This window comes from Narcine bancroftii, chromosome 5, assembly GCF_036971445.1.
Source record: "Narcine bancroftii isolate sNarBan1 chromosome 5, sNarBan1.hap1, whole genome shotgun sequence".
Classification (NCBI taxonomy): domain Eukaryota; kingdom Metazoa; phylum Chordata; class Chondrichthyes; order Torpediniformes; family Narcinidae; genus Narcine; species Narcine bancroftii.
In genome coordinates this window covers 35,934,039-35,948,804 of record NC_091473.1, presented here as the reverse complement: position 1 = coordinate 35,948,804, position 14,766 = coordinate 35,934,039, and the positions used below count along the sequence as shown (strand labels likewise).

At 37.6% G+C, this 14,766-nt stretch overlaps 1 protein-coding gene across 6 annotated transcripts in view; it reads left to right on the top strand.

Moving 5' to 3' along the window:
* slc25a26 (solute carrier family 25 member 26) overlaps window positions 1-14,766 on the top strand; it is a 289,265-nt gene that overhangs the window by 54,283 nt on the left and 220,216 nt on the right. For all 6 annotated transcript variants that reach the window (XM_069937121.1, XM_069937116.1, XM_069937115.1 and 3 more), the window contains exon 5: window positions 8,098-8,145. In XM_069937121.1, coding sequence (XP_069793222.1) covers window positions 8,098-8,145 — 48 coding nt within the window. The remainder of the gene's footprint in view (window positions 1-8,097; window positions 8,146-14,766) is intronic.

Sequence of the window (14,766 nt, the reverse complement as noted above, 5' to 3'; positions counted from 1 at the left end):
AGAAGAGTGTAACAAGGGTGTTGGGGCTTCTTCATGATGTTGATTGCCTTTTTGCAGCAGTGCCTCATGTAGATATATTTAATGGACAGAAGGTTGGTTCCCCTGATGGACTTGATTTGCCCCTTTCTGCTGCCTTGTGTTCTCCTGGGTAATCTTGTTTCCAAACTGGGCTAAGATGCAAACATTCAGTTTCCTTTCCTCAATACACTTGAAGATTGATAAAGTATTCAATGACATGCCAAATCTCATCAAACCTGGAAGAAAGTAGGGACAGTGATGTGCTATCTTCATGGTTGCCTCAATGTGCTGGCCCCAGGAAAGGTCCAAAACTTTGGTTAACCTTTTTTTTTTCGAAACTTCATTTATTAATTTTAACATCTGAAGAAAGTAAGTAATTCTCGTACAGAAAAAATACAAAATAAAGTAATACAAGTATAAAGTAACATAGTTAATACAATACCAATCTCGGCATCTCCCCCTAACAACTAAAAACTAAGACTAAAAAAAAACTTTTTAACCCCTAAACGCCCCCTCCCCACCCCCACGATAAAGAGTGAAGAATTAATACTATTAGTATAATTAAAAAATATATATATATTTTTAAAAAAAAAGATCGATAGATATAAAAAAACAAAAAAATATTAATTAAGTATTAATTATTAATCCAAAATTTTTTATTATATAAGAATATATATGAAAAAAACAAAAACAAAGAACTTAAATGAAAAAAAACTAATAATAAAAAAACTAAAAAAAGAAAAATGAAAGAAAAAAAATATAGAAAAAAATAATAATAAAAAAAGTTTTTTTAAAGAAAAAAAAATAATTAATCAAACTTATTTAAATTGTATATAATCAATGAATGGGGTCGACTTTAACTCATAAAAAGACATCTTATCTTGTATAGAAAAAGATATTCTTTCCATAACCAAACAAAACTTCATCTCTGAATACCACCTATCTAAAGACATGGTTAACCTTAAATATGGATGCTGCATGACCTGTTGAGTTTCTTCAGCACATTTATGTATTGCACTTGACCCAGAATCTGCAAATTTTATTAACTTCACAATTTCTGATGCTACTTGTTGTGCCTTTGGGAAGTGATGGCATGAAAGCCTTGCTGCTGCTGCCATGTGTCCGCATGAGACTCCAGCTTGGTCAAGAATTGTTTTTTTGTATTGGTAATGGCCTTCCGAAGGTCATGTACGGTGTTTCTACAAGTCTCTGTTCTATATTATTTAATTGTTCTCTTAACAGTTTGTGGGGCTGACAAAAGCAGTGGTTCTTCTATTTTCTGATTCTCTGCATTAACATGGGCTAAGCAGGATTATGTGGAAAAATATTTGCACTGAGTGGATGATGAGGATAGGTGGAGCACTGTTTATGCCAAGTTATTTCCATCCACTTGGCATATTCCTTGGTCAACATGGTGCTCCTTTCAATACCAAAAGTCAGAATCTTCACAGATGGGACAATCTGAATGAATGAAATTTTTTTGTTCTTTACACAAGAACAATGTTCAGTTACAATAAAAATCTGTACGGGTGTATAAAACATTTTAAATCTTAAGATGCTCATTGTTGTGGTCCCTTGGTATGACTACCTGAGACATTCAGTACCCTCTTTAATGTTTGGGACGAAGATGCTCCAGAGTTTTAAACTTGTAATCAAACAATTTACATTTGATTAAAGTGTACATTTCAGATTTTATTAAAGGTTATTTGTAAACATTTTGATTTGACAATGTGGAAATTACAGCACTTTTATAAATAGTTTGCCCATTTCAGGTCATCATAATGTTTGGGACATTTGGCTTCACAGGTATTTGTGATTACTCAGGTGTGTTTAATTGCTTCGTTGGTGCTGCTATAAGAGAGCTCGGTTTGCTTCTAAGCTTTTGATCACCTTTCGAGTCTGAAGTTAGCATTTTTCAATATGAGGACCAGAGCTGTGCCAATGAAAGTCAAAGAAGCCCATTATGAGGCTGAAAATCAAAAATAAAGCTGTAAGAGATGTCGCCCAAACCTTAGGATTATCTAAATCAATTGTTTGGCACATTATTAAGAAGAAAGAGCGTACTGGTGATATCAGTATCACAAAGGAACTGGTATGCCAAGGAAGACTTCCACAGTGGATGGCAGAAGCGTTCTTATCATAATGAATAAAAATCCTCAAACAGATCAGACACACTCTTCAGGAGGCAGGCGTGGATATGTCAAAGACTACTGTTCACAGAAGACTTGAACAGAAATAAAGAGGCAACACTGCAAGATGCAAACCACTAGTTAGCCACAGAGAGGATGTCCGGATTAGTGTTTGCCAAGATGTAAAAGAGCCTGCTGAATTCTGGAAAAAAGGTCTTGTGGACAGATGAAACCAAGATTAACCTGTATCAGAATGATGGCAAGAGCATAGTGTGTACCCAAGATCCAAAGCATAGCACCTTTGCCATTGTTTACATCTTGCAATGTAGCCTCTATGGACAGTAGTCATTGACACATTTACACCTACCTCCTGAATAATGTATTTGATCTGTTGGATGTATGTTTGGAGATTTTTCTTCATGATGATGAGAATTCTTCTGTCATCAGCAGTGGAGGTCTCCCTTGGCCTACCAGTCCCTTTGTGATACTGAGATCACCAGTAGGCTCTTCCTTCTTAATAATGTGCCAAACAATTGATTTCGATAATCCTAAGGTTTGGATGATGTCTCATATTTATTCTTGTTTGTCAGCCTCTTAATGGCTTCTTTGACTTTCATTGAGATAATTCTGGTCCTCGTGTTGAAAAATGGCAACTACGACTCCAAAGATGATTAAAAGCTTCAAAGCAAGTCTATCTCTCTTATACCTGCACAATGAAGCAATTAAACATGCCTGAGTAATCACAAACACCTGTGAAGCCAAATGTACCAAAAATAATGGTGCCCTGAAATGAGGGGACAATGTATAAAAATTGCTGTAATTTCTACATAGTCAAACCAAACCTTGAATAAAATCTGCAATGTACACTTCAATCTCAAGTGAATTGTTTGATTATAAATTTAAAACTGTGGAGCACAGTGGCAAATAAAGGAAAAAAAAGCATTGTCCCAAACATGGAGGGCATTATTTTACACACGCACACACACGATTTATTATCATGAATGTGTCACAAAATTTGTTGTTTTGTGCCAGCATTACAATACAAATATTGCAATAAACTGCATTTCAAAAATAAACAAATAGTGTATGAAAAGAGATAAAATTGGGTAGTGTCTGTGGTTCATTGTCCATTCTGAAATTTGATGGCAGAGGGCAAGATGTCCTTGTGTTCATCTTCAGGCTCCTGTACCTTTTTCGTAATGGTAGCATTGTGAAGAGGGCATGGCCTGGATAGAGGCTGCTTCCTTAAGATACTGCTTCTCGTCCTCGACGGTATGAAGACTGGTGATTGTGATGCCACTGGCTGAGTTAACAGCTCTGGAGTTTTTTTTCTTGTCCTGTACATTGGCACCTCCATACCATACAGTCATGCACCAGACAGAATGTTCTCCAAAGTACACCTGTGGAGAAATTTTCGTGAGTACATACCAAATCTCCTCAAACTCCTTGCAAAGCATAGCTACTGGTGAGTGGCCTTCATGATTGCAGCAACATGGAGGCTCCAGCACAGATCCTCAGAGATGTTGACACCCAGGATGGTGAAGTTTTTGACCCTCTCTACTGTTGACGTCTCGATGAGGACTGGCTTGTTTTCTCCTGAATTCTTCCTGAAATCCACAATCAGTTCCTTAGTTTTGCTAATGTTGTATGCAGGTTTGTTGCTTTGACACCACTCAACGAGTTGATCTGTCTCCCTCCTGTGTGCCGTCTGTGATTCTGCCGATGAGTGGTGTCATCAGCAAATTTGTAGCCACCATTTGAATTGTGCCTAGCCATGCAGTCATGGGTGTAGAGTGAGTAGAGCAGTGGGATAAGCACATATTCTTGAGGTGTGGTGATGATTGTCAGTGAGGAAGAGACATTGTTTTCAATTTGTACTGACTGTGATCTTCCAGTGAGGACGTCAAGGGTCCAGAGGCTCAAGTTTTTGAGCCTGTTGACCAGTACTGAGGGAGTGATGGTGTTGAAGATTGAGCTTTAGTCAATTTATATATAAAAAAATAGCAGTCTACATTTGTTGCTTTTGTCTAGGTGATCCAGAGCTGATTGGAGAACTAGTAATATTGCATCTGCTGTGATTGTGGAGTGATTGTGACAGTAGGCGAAATGGAGAGGGTCCAGATCCTTGGGTATGAGTTAATTCTGGCCATGACCACCTCTCAAAGCATTTCATCGTAGTAGATGTGAGTGTTACTGGGTGATTATAGAGACAGACGACAAAGACTTTGGTTCATTATGACCATCTTTTGCAGCATTAAGAGACTTGAAGTAAATTGTGTTTTAATTGCAAAGGTGGGAATCGTGATGGAGCATATTTCCTCACTCTATTTTCCTTGGTAATGAAGAGCTGAAGCATCCTTCTGATTCCACAAAAACTTTACATTTTGGTTGTATTTGTTAAAAGGGTACTTTGCCATCCATTTACACGAGAAATACAGTGAAACCCCATTATAACATGATAATTTGGGTCCAAAAAATGGCAACATGAAAATAGCAGGGTCACAGTAAATCGGGGTTCAAGAAAATCAACGTTTTCAATAACATTCAAGAATACATGTTGCTGGCTGCGAACAAAATCTAGAATGCTTCTGAACTGGAGGATTTTTGTGGTCTGTCTCTTGGGTCTCCAGCCAATGGATGCTATCCTTGTGGTGTCCAGTGCTTCAGATACTTTTGGGGTTGGGATGAGGCTCTTCATTATCATCGTCTTGTGGTTCAAAAACTGGTACCCTTGCCTCCGCTGGTTTTATATTTACATTATGGACAATCTGAGTCCATCATGTGCTCATATGTTGGGCATTTGTCGTCATCAGAGTATCACTGGTGTAATTCTTCTTTGCTCATTTCAAACAGCCTCTCTACCTCATGCACCTCGTCATCTGTGAAGCCATAAAAATCTGGCTCATCATCTTCCTAAGTGGATTGGCGTGATGAAATGGCTGGACCCAGACCCTCTCCTAGCATTTTTGTACAAATTAAGAGCTGACCGCTGCCCAGACCTTCCCACCTCAGTGGCAAACTTCCTTAATGTTCAGGCTTTACAGATAGTTTTCCAGTATTGTTGATTAATCTATAATTCTACGAATTAATTCCCACCTGCAATTCTGCTTGAACACAGACATGATTGCCTGATGTAGGGGCTGGATCTTAGCTGTAGAATTCTTTGGTAGGTAAGACACTCGGATCTTTCTGTCACGGCTTACTAGGTTGACAGCTGGGGGATGTGCGGGACAGTTGTCAAGCAAAAGAAGAGCCTTGAGTTCTAGCTTTTACTTATGCAAATAAACGTGGATGGCAGGGCCAAAAGTTTTTTAAAACCAATTCTTAAAGATGACACTTGTCATCCAAGCATTTCTGCTATACGTATCTTTGAAAGGTAATGACTTCACGTTGACATGGTGGAAACAGCGCAGCAAGCGAAATTTGCAAACCATGAGCTGTTTTAACTTGTGTTCTAGTCTTGTTTACACAAAACAACAATGTAACATGATCTTTGCGTTGTTTGAACCCCTCACATCAATGGGCATCATCTTTGCTGGAGAATGTGCAGTCTGGGATCATCTTGTAGCAGAATCCTGTTTCATCACAGTTGTACACTTGTTTTTCCACATCGTCGCTGCCTTCTAAGAGTTTTTAGTTCAGGTGGGTATTTGCTGGCAGCAACACTGACGGCTGAGTGAATTTCTTCAGACACTAACACTTGAGAAATCCCGTGACGCCGTTTAAACTGGTCTAGCTAGCTTTGAACTGTGAGGTTTCTGCGTCGATCTGCTGGTCAAACTTCTCAGCTTGAGCTTTGAGAATAGGCCCAGAAATTGGAAGACCTTCTGAGTGCATTGAATGAAACACTCGTACAGGGAATTATCGAGGCTGACATCTTTGGCTGTCTTCAGGTGTTTGGCTTTTAGTCTCGCTTCTTCTTCAGTTTTGTAAAGTGAAGCGTGTAACTTGCCTTCTTGAGATTTCTAGCCATGAGGCCTCATGCAACTTGGGTTTGACTTTTATTCTTGATCGCATCAAGTGTGTGAGGGAGAGTTTTTTGAAAGAGAAAAGAATGAGAACAAATATGTCTTTGGAGCAGGAATGTAGGCTGCAGTTTTGATTGTGGAAAGAATTGTATTTTGTTCCAGTGATTTTAGTCAGCCTTCACAGGCAATTAAATATAACCTCACTAGCAAACCTATAGTTGCACAAGTTATTTGAACTGTTACTATTTGCTTCTGTTGACTTGCATGAAATGAAAATAGGAATTGTATCATGCGATTAAAAAGCATATTTAATCTGCAAGTGTATCACTTGTTGAATTTTCTTTTGCTTTTTCTAATGATTAAAACTTGAGAGGTAGGCCTAATTTTGAATATTCATTTGATGGAGATTTACATGGATCTTTTGCTGCAGATCATAAAGACAGATTTGCTAATTAGATTGAAATTTGTACACAAATGATTCTCATTATCAAATGGACTTTATATTATAATTATTGTCTGTACAATATAGCACCATCTGGAGGATGTGCAGATGTACAGATGAGTCAGTCTTGCATGTTGAATTTTGCAGTGCTACAAATTATCTGCGGTCACAAGTTGTGTGGCAGCAGCCATTGCTATTGGGCTTGTTTTAATATAAAATGGGGCACAAACGTCACTTCCTAGATACTTGCTGTTTGTTTTGCTTAATTTACTTGTAAGCGAAGTTCCTGGCTCAATAAATTTGGAAATTTCACATTTTAGGTAGTAGAATTATGTCAAAAATATAATTAGTATATTTATGGATTTGGATTATGGTCATGTTAAATTTGAAGTTTAAGCATATTGTTTGATAATTTTTAGAATTTTAAGCAATGCAAGGATTGGGTAGGATTTTATTTGGGTAACGATGAGGCTGACCTATCAAAATTAGCAATTTTTAATTAAATTGCTTGGACAGTAATTGGCATCAAGAATTCATCTGCAATTTCCACAGCTACTGTAAGGGTTAAAATGACTTAGAAACATTTTGCCAGTTTCTAGCAGTCTGCAGAAGATTGTTGACATTCTTTTGATGTTCTGTGGTACTAGCCTGCAGCCAACATCCTTTTCAATGTATATAACAAAAGTTTTGGTTTTGAATTTGCTTTTGTGCTGTAAGAATCTAAAAACATTGAGCTCATTCAGATAATTTCTTTAACTGTTTACTTTTGTATGTATTAATATCTTATTGTCTGCTTATTATTAGGTTTAAGTATAGTTTACTGTTTTCAAAGTTCAAATGAATATTTAAAAAAAATCAATGCTAATTTGGAGTGGACTTTTCATTGTTTAATACGTAAGAAATAATGATGCCGACGTGTTCTGCAAGCTTTACATTTTGAATCTGGAAATATCATTTAAAAAATTATAAAATTTTAAATTATCAATTTCTAACATGCATATTTCTGCAGGACAATAGAATAGTTCTCAAAACCAACTTCATTTAGAAGACAACTTAGCTGATTTACAGCTATGGTCATAGAATACTTTTGTCCCCGTTCATTGGTGTCCTTACTAAGGCTTAAATGATTGCCTTTACCAGCTAAGTGAACCAATGAATCTGTTCATATCTATTTATGTATTTTCTGGGTTCGACTTTGTGATTGAAATTGTACATGACAAAATACACAATTGAGGATGCAGAATTTATTTTTTGTTAGCTTTAAAAACAAATCATTTGCCCTTTAACTTTCAGGATAAAATTTATCATTTTGGGTGTCGTTCAGGAAAAGAGCTGGTTCCTTGCGTTGTTCATGTTTTTTATTTCAGCTTTAATGTTGTACTTACCTTCCCATCTTGCCAGTCTATCTATTCTGTCTTGGAAGAAGCAGGGATGAAGCTTTTTTTTGAAAGTTTTATTATTGCTGAGGTGAAAATTACAAGTATTTTGCATTAATTACTGAAATACAACCGAGAGTTATTGTTCTTCTTTCTCCTCCCAGGGTATCCTCGGACTTTACAGGGGCTTCGGAAGTACAGTGAAACGGGAGGTTAGTTAAACCACATCTTCACACTAAAGATTTTTAAAAAATGTAAGAGTTTTCTTTCTTGCAGCTCTATTAAATAAAACGAGTTGATAACAGTTAACAATAAAATTTATTTATTTTCCCCTCTTAAGTGAATAAACCTATTTTGTTTCTCAATGTAAATTGCGGTAATTAGGAGATAATGGAGTCTGTGTGCAGTGTTGGAGCATGTAATCATGTGTTAAACTAGTGGGTCTGACCAAGAAAGAACAGCAAAAGGCTTTGGGTAATAGACCACCCTGATGACCTTTTGGCAACTTAGCATTCTGAGACGTTCTGGTATTGGAGAGGGTTCAGGGAAGATTTATTAGAATGATTCCAGGAACAAAAGGGTTAGAATAGGAGGAACAGTTGTTGGCTCTTGGATTGTACTTATTGGAGTAAAGAAGGATGAGGGGGGTACTTCATAGAGGCATTTCTAATGCTGAAAGGCCTGGACTGAGTAGACTTGGTAAGGATGTTTCCCATGGTAGTGGATTCTAGAGCAAGAGGGCATAACTTCAGGATGAAAGGGCATCAATTTAAAATAGAACTGCGGGAAAAAAATATTTATTCAGATTGTTATGAGTTTGTTGAACTTGTTGCCACATGTGGAAGTGGGATCGTTGGGTGTATTTAAGGCAGAGATCAACAGGTACTTGATAAATCAGGCCATCAAGAGTTACGGGGAGAAAGCAGGGGAGTGGGGCTGAGTGGGTGGATGGATGAACATGATTAAAATGGTGGAGCATTACTACTATATCTTGTGATCTTGGGAAAGACGCCTTTGAAAAATTTTAACTGTCTCTGATGATGGGCACGTAACACAGTTTAAAAGACTTGAAATCATTTTTAATGGAAAAAAGCATACTGTATTTGCTTTCAGCTATCAATTCAGGTTACCAACTTCATTTAAATGAATGAGTTACAGTTTATACACCAACCATCCCTGGTGTAAAGTTGAGTGGCTGAAAGTACGTTCATCCAATCCCTTGGATCAGGCATTTATGAACCAAGAGTTGAATTTAAAGTTGGAGCAGATGGTCAGATACATCTCACCTTTAGTTAAGTCCTGACTTGTGCATTGCAGTGCAAGTAAAAGGAAATCAAGAATGTGTTGATCTTTGCGTTATGCCCATGTATTTGCACCAGACAGGTGACCCTCTAGAAATGTTGAATGAAGTACAACAAAATCTGACCCAATTGCATTGTGCCTGACTTGTAATCTTTAAGATTGCAGCACTTAGATGATGACGTTAACTTAAAATTTATCAGGATATTCATTAAGAACATAATTCTATTTCATAAATATAAATTTTTGCTGATAATTTGATAAAGTATTGATTAGATTTTGGAATTTTGATGTTTGCATTGAAAATCTACAACAGGATTGCTATGGTTGAGATAAAAAGGATTATGATCATGTTGGAACAGATCAGGATAAGTATTTCAACCAAGTGTATCCCTGCCAACTAGTTTATTTATCAGGGACCCGGAATAGCTATTTTGCTGCAGTTTGTATTAGAATTAAGAAGATTGCCATAATTGCATCAAGTAAGCTCTGCCTGGCTGTATAATTGGCTGACAATGGGTGGCAGCTCTGCTCTCAAACCTTGTCAAACACACTTTCTATTCTATGTGTTTAACAAGCTTCCATTTACCCTGCTTAAAAAAAACCCAAACAGCTAAAAACTGGGTAGTTTTTTACGTTTGGACTGTCAACAAAGTTCACACCAAATTGTTCACAGCAATGTTCCCACAAAACAGCAAATACTTAATAGCCAGAAAAACTCTAATGCAAAATAACCATTCAGAATACAAAGGAGCAAGTTCTTCACATTCCAGGGACTTATTGCCAGGGTGACATTCCTCTTTAAGATTTTTTTTAACGTAACAGTTGCAGTTAAACTTAAAGATAGTATAAGGTCATTTGTTGTTGAACTAATTTATTTGAATGTTGGAAATTTTAATGCACCTTGATATGTTGACTGAAAAAAAAATCAATGAATTAGATATTTAACACGACAATTCATTTTCTGACTCCATTTCTCAATATTTACCCTCTTCAAGTTTAAATTTCTTCAGGAAATTCAGTGGTAGACCACAAAAAGTTAATGGCATATTGCTAAGAAGTATCATTTGGCACGTAATCACAAACTGGGATCCATGTATTAGTCTTCTGAGTAAAAGGAAATTGCTTTTACATCATTCTAAATGGTAGATTAAGATGTTGCAAATAATTTGCATAAAGTTAAAGATGTGTGATTTATTCTTTTGTGTTTCATCTATGAATGTTTTCATAATTGGTGTGACTTTTTTTAAATATTGCTGCTGTTGTATGTTGCATTATTGACTATGTTGCCACCACAGGTTTGAAAAGGACCCTTTTTCACAGGTGGAATGTTGTTTGCAGTCTGGTCTAATAATAGTTATTCTCAGAAACAATTCTTTGCTGTTGTTCCTGGTTATTTACTTCAGATGATTTTTACCTCCTCAGACCCATTGCATATTTCCTGAAATTTAAAGCTGCCAGGATGGTTTTCTGGTAGTAAAATAAGCAATGATATCTTTAACTGTCCTCCTGCCATAGTCCTATTTGCAGAAAACATGTAAAAATTCATCTCTCATCACTATTTGCTGGTTCTCACCATCACCCCTCCAAATCTTGCAGTCACAGTCAAATTTTTTACTCATTGCTTCGATGCTTCAGAGTTGACCATCAAGATTGATGTGTGAAAATTGATCTTCTCCCGGTACAATGAACATAATGACAACAGCTTTTGTACAATCGTTTCTTGTCAGCCTCACAAATGTCAAAATCATCCATTTAAAATGTTTCACTTGTATTGTTTCTTGGCTCTGCATCCATTTCTCCTGACCTCATTCAAAATCTTTCGTCCTCTAATTCTTATTTTCCTTGCCATTTTGGCTTTCAGCTTTAACTTGTCTCTCCTTTCATTTTCTCCATTTCTTTTTAATGCTGCTACGTGAAGCACTTCCAGATGCTTATTTGTATTTTATGCTTTGTATTTCCAATGAAGAATTTGCATTAATCTTCTGATGAGTTGTGAAAAAGGGCAAGCTCATCAGAATTTCATAAGACTTTGTGTTAATGCTATAATAGGATCTTTGGAATATACTTTGTCCTGCTTTCTGTAGAAATATTCCTTGCCTTCTGCAGCATGAATATAAACTCTTCACGACTGGAAGGAGAACATATGCTTTTATTAGCTTATAACTGAGGGTTGGGTCTGACAGCGGTCTTCATAAGGGCTCAGGGTTTAGGCAGGAAACCAGGGTCATATGTGGGTAGATGGGGGTGGAGGTAGAGCCAGCATCAGTACAACACCAACAGTGAATCTCAGTTCACTGCATTCACCCCTTCCTGAAGAATTTGGGGTCTGTGGATGAAGAAAGAACATTAATTCAGAAAAAAAATATACTATTATTTACAAATGTAAGCGATCTGGGGGGGTCTGGAGATCCTGGTGGAGCAGCTAAGCACGGGAGGGCCATGGGCTCCTTGGATCTCCTGGTCCCCTTGTGAGGGAGAAGTGGCGGGCGGGGCCTCCGGCTCAACGGTGGAGGGGGATGGACTTTCCTCCTGAATTGGATTCCCTGAGGCCCTGACTGGTGGTGGCGAGAATGAGCTCGTCGGGTGCTTGAGGCAATGGATCCTCTGATCTAGTGGGTGCCAGGTCCCTGATGGGGATGGTGTCCTCACTGCCATCTAGGTACTCCACATAGGTGTATGTGATATTGACATGGAGCAGTTTCACCCTTTCCACCAGTGGGTCAGTCTTGCTTCTCCTCACGTACTTCCTGAGAAGGACTGTTGGGAGTGTATTTCCCGTTTCCGACCTTCTCTCGAAATTGAATAGGAGCTCATGAGGAGTAGCGATGGTCGCTGTACATAGTAGTGACTGGATGGAATGGAGCGCAAGAGGAAGCATTTTCTGCCAGCATGAGTCTGGAAGGCCTCTGGACTTGAGGGCCTGTTTGACAGCCTTCCAAACCGTGGCATTTTCATTTTCTACATGCCCATTCCTCTGGGGGTTGTAGCTAGTTGTCTTGCTGGATGCGATACCCCTTGCCAGCAGGTACTGATGTAGCTCTTTGCTCTTAAAATATGAGCCCCAGTTGTTATGTATATAGCTGGGGTACCCGACAGGGTGAAAATGGAATCTAGGGCCTTTATGACTGACAAAGTGGTTGTCTAGACATGGAATGGTGAACGGGAATCAGGAGTTCTCATCAATGATAGAGAGAAAGAAAATGTTCCCATTCGTGGAGGGTAGAGGTCCCTTAAAATCAACACTGAGCCGTTTGAAGGGCCTGGATGACTTGATCAGGTGCACATTTGCGGGGCGGTAGAAGTGCAGCTTGCACTCCACACAGAGTTGGCAAGACTTGGTCATGTCCATGACATCTTCCATTGAGTAGGGCAGATTGTCAGTCACTGCGAAATCAGTTGACACTTGCGTACAGGTTCGCAATCCGAATGGAGAGGGGAGTTGTGGTTGCCCGGCAAAGGACAAGGGGCGACTCGGGGGGGGGGGCACTTGGGGTTAAGGGAATTTTAGAGGTGGGAATGGTTGAAATATTTTGTTTTAGAAGTGTTGACATACAGTGCGTTTGGGGGAAAAAAAAAGAAAACTGAGAAATGGAATTGGGGAAAAGGGGAAAGGTGGTGGTGAGGAAGCGGAAATGAGATGTAAACAAAGTATGAGATGGTCATGTTGAACTATATGACTATAAATATTAATGGAATACATAACCAAATCAAAAGGAAGAGGCTATTAAATTTACTGAAAAAAGAAAAAAAAAATAGATGTAGCATTCGTGCAGGAAACGCATCTAACTGAAGTGGAAAACAAGAAATAAGGAGAGACTGGGTTGGGCACGTAACGGCAGCATCATATAATTCAAAAGCCAGAGGTGTAGCTATATTAATCAATAAAAATGTACCAATCAAAATAGAGGAAGAAATAATAGATCCAGCAGGGAGGTATGTAATGATAAAGTGTCAGATATATTCAGAATTTTGGAATTTGCTCAATATATATGCACCTAATGAAGAGGATCAAAAGTTTATGCAAGATATCTTTTTGAAGATACACAGGGGAATATATTGATAGGAAGGGTCTTTAACCTTAATTTGGATTCAAAGATGGATAAAACTGGACAAAAGACTAGCAGAAAGAACAAAGTAGCCAAATTTATGGTTAATTCAATGCAGGAAATGCAACTTTTGGATATATGGAGGAGACAACACCCAAAGGAGAAGGAATACTCATGTTATTCGAATAGACATAAAACATACTCCAGGATTGACCTGTTCCTGTTGTCAGCCCATATCCAAGGGAGAGTTATGAAAATGGAATATAAAGCTAGATTGTTATCAGATCACTCACCCCTGTTATTAGCAATAGAGCTGGAGGACATCCCACCAAGAATATATCGATGGAAATTAAACTCCATGCTACTTAAAAGACAGGATTTTAGAGAATTTATTGAGCGCCAAATTAAAATGTACTTTGAAATAAATATGGAATCAATGAAAGATGAATTTATATGATGGGATGCGATGAAAGCCTTCATCAGAGGGCAGATAATAAGTTATATAACTTAGATGAAGAAGGACTACAATCAGGAAATAGAACAGCTAGAAAGAGAAATAGTAAATACAGAAAAAGAACTAGCAACAAGAGAAGATACAAGAAAAAGAAGAAAATTGGCAGACAAAAAAAAATACGAAACACTACAAATGTATAAGGTGGAGAAGAAAATAATGAAGATAAAGCAGAAGTATTATGAGCTAGGAGAAAAAACACACAAAAAACTAGCTTGGCAGCTTAAAACAGAACAAGCTAAAAGAACGGTATTGGCATCAAGGAAAAAGGACAAACAAATTACATATAACCCAACAGAGATCAATGAAAACTTAAAGGAATTCTATGAGCAATTATACCGAACTGAGAACAAAGGGAAAGAAGACAAAATAGATGAGTTTCTAGCTAAAATTGAACTACCGAAATTGCAAGAAGAGGAGCAACACAAATTGATAAAACCATTTGAAATAGAAGAAATAGAGGATATATTAAAAAAGCTACCAAACAATAAAACGCCTGGAGAGGACAGACTCCCAATAGAATTCCATAAAACATTTACAGACTTATTAATTCTTCCTCTCCTGGAAGTAATGAACCAGATTGAAGAAACACAAAACATGCCAGATTCATATAAAACAGCAATAATTACAGTAATACCAAAGACGGAGAAAGATCCAGTAACACCAGCATCGTATAGAAAAATAACTCTATTTATCACAGATTATAAGATTATAGCAAAACTATTAGCAAACAGATTGGCTGACTGTGTACCAAAAATAGTAAAACTAGATCAAACTGAATTTATTAAGAAAAGACGAACAACGGACAAAATCTGTAAGTTCATTAACTTAATCCATGCAGTACAAGGAAATAAGACGCCAACAGTGGCGGTTGCTTTTGACGCAGAGAAAACCTTTGACAGGGTAGAATGGAATTATTTATTCAAAGTACTAGAGGTTCAACCTACCAGAGAAATGTATTAATTGGATTAAAG